Source organism: Lepidothrix coronata, unplaced genomic scaffold, assembly GCF_001604755.1.
Source record: "Lepidothrix coronata isolate B3197 unplaced genomic scaffold, Lepidothrix_coronata-1.0 Scaffold235, whole genome shotgun sequence".
Classification (NCBI taxonomy): Eukaryota; Metazoa; Chordata; class Aves; order Passeriformes; family Pipridae; genus Lepidothrix; species Lepidothrix coronata.
This window is the reverse complement of record NW_016690415.1, coordinates 796,762-805,002: the sequence shown is the minus strand read 5'-3', so window position 1 is coordinate 805,002 and position 8,241 is coordinate 796,762. Positions and strand designations below refer to the sequence as shown.

The window sequence follows — 8,241 nt, the reverse complement described above, 5'->3', positions numbered from 1 at the left end:
TCCTTCTCTTAGATGGATTGCCTCCGCAGCGGTGAGAGTCCTGCACCCTAACCACTAGACCACCAGAGGCCCCACTTGCTTATACCTTGCAAGAAAAGCATCAGGACATTGCAATTTTGTACTTATTTGGGCCAGCTAGTAGTTAAAACTTGCTGCGTAAAACTTGTGTGTTAACACTTGCAATGTTCACCAACACTGATGCTCCTAGTTGAAATCTTTAATAAAGATTTTTTCTAAAAACAATGCTGCAGATACTTAAAAAGGGAATATCTCAGCCAGGTAGTGTTATCTGAATGACATATTCATCTGTTTCAGGACTATTTTCCCTATGCACTGATAAGAACTTCTAAATAAATACGTATTTGTACAATAAACAGATCTAAGATGATTCTAAAAATGGTTTTAAATCTCCAGGCATTAAAGATTTAGCCATTTTACTGTCATTACCTGCTATCAGACACCTTACGTGGACATAGTGTTTGTATTTAGGTAATCCTAAAGCTTTTAGGGCCTGTTCCAGCTGTTCCAGTTCCTTTCATAGCTGGGCAAGTGCCCACATTTTTGGTGGGGCAATCAAGATTAGTGGGCTAAAGAATAATAACATGCAAAGTCAATGCTCACCCAGACATGCTTTGTTCTGCATGACTGACCTTAATACCCTGTACATCCCCAGCCCTGGACTGTGCATGTCAGGAAGCTGACAGAGCTTTGTTTCAGTCAATCACCAGCAGGAACTGATAGTGTATGAACAGCTTGCAGCAAAGCTATCTAAATGCTCAGGGAAGAAAGTCATTACAGATTATCTTTAATGTACTTGAAAAATAAATTCGTACCTTTATCGACACAGTACAGGGAGAGCTACTTTCCACAGATTAGCATAATAATCACCAGAGGAGTACCTTCTTGCCCATATTGCTTGCTTATATCACTTCAGTATCTTACAGTCTTGAGAATGCACATTTTTAGCTTTATTTTTCTGTCCTGTAGGTTTTCCTTTGTACCTTGTATATTAAAACACAAGTCATGACCTGTTTTTCATGACAAAACGTATCAGAGCTTTACCACTGCAATCTGCAGCTACAGGCACCCACAGCCTCAGCTTCATCCACTGAATTGTCAGTCATCTCTCAACAGCAACGTTGCAGGCCTTTGGCCTAATCTAAGCAAAAAGGTTGGGCATCTGTGGGTTAAAATGAAAGCACCTAGAACAAGTGTGCTTTTACACAGCAGGATGCCTACCCATGCAAGGAAAGAAAAAAAAGATCACCTTTCTTCAACAACAGAAAGGATGTATTTTGGCCATAAAAAACTCAAACAACGATATTTTCTCCCTTTTCTATTCATAAATATAAACCCCAATCTTGGGCCAAAAGAAACACTATAGAAATTTAATTATTATTAATAATTAATTAACCCATTTTAGTCTTCAGGTACTTACAGATTTAACTATTTAAGACAGATCAAGCAAGAGTGTTTCACATTTAAACACAAGTTGAACATACTGATGTACAAACTGTCAAAGGAAGAAAAAATATCACAAAAATCACTGATATATTACAGTAAGAGAGCTTTTGTGCACATGAATATATGTTTAACCAGGGAAAGAATAATTCTGCAGTGTTTTTTCACTTGAACAATTCTCACTTTTCCTGTAGAGGTGCTTCAGGCAAAGTCATACTATATGATGTTATTCTAAACTGGGAGGAAAGAAACCCAAAGCAAATAGACAAACAAAAAACCCATCCTTTGAACAGTCTTATTTATATTTGATCTACTTCTACAGTACTCTTCTATTTGTTGCAAACACATGGGAAACACCCAATGTCTTTAGCACAGCTCTCCAATATAACACATCATCTTGACTTGAGCAACCTAATGAAGAAGTAGCAAAGAATCACCTTGCCAGTGCTATTTAAAATGATCTTCCTTTCAGAAAGGACAGTGCCCATTTAAAAATCTTTGCAAAAGTAAGGTAAAACTAGTTTCATATTTGTGTGCTAAATCTACTGCCAAATTAACTTTGGAAATATATGAACTAATTTTAGAGAAGTCAGGCATCTGATTAACAACAGGTAGAACTAATGCCTCTCAAGTGCAACTGCAATTCTCAAAACTGGAATCACATTTTCATTATGAACTAGAACAAAACTGATGCACATGAAACACATGTGCAGCTGACACCTTCACCTGCACAGCCTGAGATCACCTCTCCTGAACCCACAGAGCTTTGCAATACAGATGAGACACCTAAGCAGTTACTTTAACAAATAATAGGGTTGGACATGGGGCTGTAAACATCAAATAAAGCTCTCCCTTTGATCTTCATAAAGTAGTTAATGAAATAGCCCAAAAGTGACAAAAATATTGCAAACCTGAAGTTCAAAGATAGCCCTTTTCTCCAATTATCGAAAAAACTAACTGACCTTTCCCTTTGAGCTAAAGGTTCTTGTTCTGAACAAGTTTCTGAATTTCCTAGCAGACACTTGTTTCTAAACAGAGACTAGTTTTCATGAACCTTAAGATATTTTCATGAACCTTAAGATACATTAATATAAGCATTTAAAAAAGTAGACAGTATCTTAGATTTAGCATTTTAAGAACCACTTTTTTATGCATCTTTTCTGAAACATTTGTAATGCTTTTTTGCGGGGAAAAATGTTTGCTGCAAGGCATTGATGTTTTTGAATGCTTTAAGATGTATTTCAAGGAAATAATATATCTGAAACCATGAGGACCATATGGTCTGTCAATAATCATGTTAGATATTTACTTCCGTAAATATCTAAAGTTAGTTAGTTACTTTTAGACGGGATGAGTAGCTCTACTGTGTCTTGACAGTCCCATTACCTTGTTATTTTAATTGCTGAGCTAAATTTACAGTTAGCAGACTTCCCTTTTTCTTCAAAAAGACAGGAAGAAAATGGCAGGAGCTTAAGAACAGATGCATCATAAACATAGTATTACAAAATCCACTCTATTTGCAGCCTGCTGTCCCTCAGCTAAGTCAATGATGAATCCTTTGAAAGTTTTCTTCAAATTTTTACTAAATTTAATAGTTTTCAAAAAATAATAACCACCCTAATAATGTTTTGCACCACAATATAGAGAAACTTTGGAGGAAATAATGTCCAAAGATATCTGTCTTCATTGCAATATTAATTTAATAGCTAATGTGTATTATTCACACTGATATGCAAGTACACGTGATATTAGTCCGACACACAGCTGCTCGGAGAGATGCAGTCATGCATCTTAAGCCACTCTGACCCACTGGTATTGGATTTGTTGATCCACTATGTTCTCCTTCAGGTGAAGACAGGGAACATTTGAAGGGTTCATTCTTCTGCATATTAAACTGGTCAGGGTTTTGGCCATCTCTCTCAGATTTTCTTGCATAGGAGAAAAGCCTTCTGTGTAGTCTGCTGTTTTTAACACACGTAAATGCAAACACACTTGCTTCTCTGTTCTTCAGGGACTCTTCTTGCTTTTCTGTTCTTCCTTAAGGTCTTTTGCATTACATCTGGACCCCAATGCTGTTAACATTTCTACCGTCGTCAAGTTGGCTCCCTTCATTATTAATCGATCTCCATCAGCTGTAAATGGAAAAAATCTTAAGAAATCACAAAGTCTAAGTCACAATTACTCTAGTGAGCAATTGTTTTGTATATATAAGTCCAAATAACCTGTTCATCTTGTCTGATTAGAAAGTACTCTACTCTGATCATGCACCACCACCAAACAAACAAATTAAACTGCACACAACATGCATTTAATTTTCATTTCTGAACTGCATTATTAAAAAATCTGAAAACATTTGTCTAGGTATACCTATGGTAAGAACACATATTTGAATGGCTCATACTATACCTCCAAAGTCATCTAACAGAAGGCATTGAAAGATCATTTCCACACATGGCTCAGCATTTTAGCAGCCTGTTGTCTACGGTCCATTTAACGTACTTCTTTAGCCAAAACAACAAATTGGTTTACACAATCTGGTGGTTGTGATGGAAAAAAATAAAGAGCACTGGGATTTCCAAAATTCTGAAAGAATTTATTTTAAAATGGGCAAAAAGCAGTACAAGTATTGTACCCAAGTTAATTATTTATTTTTGCAAGATTTGCAAATACAAAACCCATACCCAAACTCATATAATGCAATACCATGCATGCCATCCAAGTTCCAGGCCCCATTTGCCAACCAGAAGAGCTACAAACACTTCCCTGGAAAAAAATCAGCTCTTAGAGTTCAGAGCTGTAGCTTTTGGCATAAGTGAAACAAACTGTTTTGGTTTTACACTGTGAAAAACATTGAGCTTTACTGCTTAATACATCAGATCAGAGTTAGAGACAAGGATGGGAAAGACAAATATGGGGGAGGGAGGAACAAGCAACATTAACATTGAAATAAGTAGACTTTCCTAAGCAAAACAAATACCATTCAACACTTTTGGCATTTCCACCAATTCACTAAATATATGGAAGTTTAAAGATAAGGGGGTAGCATGAATCAATAATAATGAAAACTTTAATGGGCTACATGACATATTGGTCCATTACAGCACAGCAGGAAAGAAGATGCAGCCAGAGAAAAGGACAAAAGCAGCTTAGAGCCATCTGTTCACAGCCTAGAATCTGGGCTGCCTCCAGAACTGCTGAAATTTCCACCATCAATTCCCTGCCTGCTCACTGTGCCCTCAAAGGAAACCAAGAAATTTGTTGTACACAGTTGACCTCATTCTGCAAATCCATCTGCACATGTGTGGCCTTACCCATATGAGCAGTTCCTTCAAACTCCAGAGGGAGTTACTCAGTTGCATAAGCAACTAAAGGTATTCAACTTTCTGTTCTCAAGATTGAAATGCTTCCACCACAGGTAACATTAAAAAAAAAATATAGAAAGTGAGCAGATTCTTACATCAAAACAGAGCTACATTTAGTTTCCTGGAATTGTACCTGTCTGCAAGGTCACATAAATATGTCACTACACAAGTACATTCAGCTCTAAAGTTAAGTCAGTTTTTGGATCTAAAATCTATCAGATCTAACTGTAGTACAGAGACATACATACACATTTATCTAGATATCAGGCTGCTAATGACTCCTCTTTCTTTTTATGGACGAGAGCCAAAAAAAAAAATCATAGTAAAAAAAAAATAATAGAGAACAGAATAACATTGTAACACAAACTCAGAAGGTCTTTTTTTTTAATAAAAATGAGCTCCTTACCAAACATGACATCTACAAGTGGTTCAGATCCGTCATGTCTCACATCAGCAGTCACTTCACAGTTTCTATTAGTAGCTTGGATTTTTTTATGGTATATACATTGGAGAAATTTTCTGAAAATATATTTGAAAATATATTAAGTATGTGATAGATAGCAATTAAAATCAGTATATTTCTAAAACTGATTTGCATATCTTGACATTGCTGGGCAACAAAGTATAAACAAAACAGGATTTGTATTTAGTAATTTCAGACAGGAACTTCTTATATGAGAATCACTTTAAAAAATCCAAATGAGTATTCCTTATATACTAACACGTAAAATGCACATAAAAGAATTTTGTAAAACTTCAGTGTATACACCTTCTGTTTTTCTCTAAGCTGGATTAGTAACAATAATAAAAAATAATCAGCAAAGTAATTTTCGTTTTTCTTTATAATTCATTTGCTTGCCAATATTTTCTTATTTGGGTTTGAGACAGCATTTATTTACTTGACATCATTGGTCTCCTGTAAATTTCTGAAATGCATGACAGCTACTTGACATTCTAGCGGCTTAAAGATATTCTAAATTAAACTGTGCTACTAAATTCATTTTAAAAGTACATGTGTCTGTAAAGTCATTGCAAGCCGACATTTTGCAACTGTTTGGTGCAGACCCACGCTACTCGAGAAGCACAATTCCTTGGGTTTCTCCAACAGTTAATTACCCAGACAAAGGAGCAGCTGTTGCCTCCACTTTCTCCCATTACCAGCATTTGAAGGAGTTATTACATTCCCTACTACAGGATCAGGCGCTCCAGGGCATCTCCCTGGATACTTCGGTAAAGCTCAGTGCACGTATCCATATGCAAGGGCCTACATTCGGGCAGAGACCCTCCAAAACGCACGGAATGAATCCTGTGTGCAGCCTGGTAACACCATAAGCAGAGCCCTACAACAAATCCCATTCGGAAACATCAAGATTCTGCCTAGACTGAGCTCCAAAGGCCTGATAAACGCAAGCCCTCAAAGACCAAGATCACGGAAGCTAAAGAGCAGCAGCTGTAGAAGTTTGGGAGAAGGAAGTTCTTCTCCTGAGAGGGAACAACAGGTGCTAGCATTTCCCTCATGGTTTGCTACCAGGACTTCGTACTCTTTGCAGTGACAAGTCCCAGGGCACTGCTAGGACAGCGGGTTTTCCGGCTTCGCTTGGCACCTGCAGCTGCTTCCCCAGGGCACACATAACCCCTGCCTCCACCCCCAAAATAAAGAGAATTAAAGGCAAAAGGCCCAGCGTTCGTGCCTGCCGGGAAACGCGCACAACCCGCGCGCCTGGAGGGCACAGGAAGGACGTTTACAGACAGGGGAGCCCGGGCAGAGCACGGACGGGGACGGGGACGGCCCCAGCCCCGGGGACGGCGCTGCCCCCACGGCCCCCTCACCTCGTGCTCTCCACGTTGGGCTCGAAGGGGCAGAACCGGACCACGATGCTCTTCACCGGCCGCAGCACCACGCTGATCTTGGACGCCATCTTCTCCCCGCCTCCTACTACAGCTCCCAGCAGCCCCCGCGAAGGAGCGCACAATAATGGCGGGCGCGCTGCCGCCCCGTGGGCAGGTAGGAAATGTAGTCCCTGTCGCGGCCATGAGGCGGGGTCTCTGTGCCGGGCGGGCTCCCAGTCTTATGAGTCCCCTTTAATAACCCTCAGCACTCGGCACCGGGCTCCTTCCTGGCTGAGGAGGGACAGGGACCAGTTGAGCGGCCTGTCCCAACCCTTCTGCTGACTCTGTAACACAGCAGACCGGAAAAAAACCCAAAAAGACCAAAAAAAGTAGTCATACTTTTGCCATAAGATGACATAAAATAACTCCTTGGGCTCTGCAGCAGAAGTAGCAGCCCCTGAGCTGGTAAGACTGGCACGCAGGAGGCAGAGAGTCTGGGTAGCGCTCATGGGATGCTATGGTACATAGAGTCTTTAGACTGAAGAAGCAGGGCTGGGTTTGTTTTCCTTTATGTTAAATCCATCCATGTGACCTGGCAGCTTCTAATGTCTTCCAAGATGTAATTTCTTCAATACAATTGAATTGACAAGTATAGTCATAAAATCAGAGAATCACAGAATGGATTGGGTTGGAAGGGACCTTAAATTTCATCTAGTTTCAACCCCCCTGCCATGGGCAGGGACACCTTCCAGTAGACCAGGTTGCTCAGACATCCATCAAGCCTGGTCTTGAACACTTCCAGGCATAGTGCATCCATAAGCTCTCTGAACAACCTGTTCCAGTGCCTCACCACCCTCACAGAAAAGAATTTCTTCCTAATATCTAATCTAAACCTCTCTCTTCCAGTTTAATGCCATTCCCCCTTGTCCTGTCACTACATGCTCTTGTGAAAAGTCCCTTGCCAGCTTTCATACAGGCTTCCTTCCGGTACTGAAAGGCCACAATAAGGTCTCCCCAGAGCCTTCTCTTCTCTGGTCTGAACAACCACAATTCTCTCAGCCTTTCCTTGTAGGAGAATTTCGCCATCTCTCTGATCACCTTCATGTCTCTCCCCTGGATCCACTCTAACAGGTCAATGTCCTTCTTGTGCTGAGGACCCCAGAGCTGGATGCAGCACTCCTGGTGGGTTCTCACAAGAGCAAAGTAGAGGGGGAAGATAAGGAGCAACAGGGAGCTGCCAATGCAGCTAAAGATAAGTTAAAGGCAGTATTCCACAGTATATCAACCAGGAGAGAGACCTATGAGAGACATTGCTACTGAAAGTGAACATGTCTGTTTGCTTGTTTGTTTGTTTGTGAGGGTTATGTCCAGCAGCTGCCCACCAGACCTTACGCAAAGCTTGGAGAAGAGAAGGCTCAATGATTATTGCTACTGGAAGGAGGTTGTAGCCTGCTGGGAGGGTTGGTCTCTTCTCCCAGGCAACAAGCGACAGAACATAGAGAGGACAGCCTCAAGCTTTATCAGGGGAGGTTCAGGTTGGACATTAGGAGGAATTTCTTCAGAATGGGTGATAAGACATTGGAATGGG

The 8,241-nt window shown here is 40.4% G+C and overlaps 1 protein-coding gene across 1 annotated transcript; it reads right to left on the bottom strand.

The window, feature by feature from the left end:
• Window positions 1-789: 789 nt before the first annotated feature.
• MRPL53 (mitochondrial ribosomal protein L53) lies at window positions 790-6,786 on the bottom strand. Its single transcript, XM_017834593.1, has 3 exons — window positions 6,654-6,786; window positions 5,230-5,342; window positions 790-3,593 (listed from the first exon to the last, which is right to left on the bottom strand). Exons 1-3 carry the CDS (start codon window positions 6,740-6,742, stop codon window positions 3,469-3,471), a joined length of 327 nt encoding a protein of 108 aa, XP_017690082.1. The 5' UTR covers window positions 6,743-6,786; the 3' UTR covers window positions 790-3,468.
• Window positions 6,787-8,241: the final 1,455 nt, after the last annotated feature.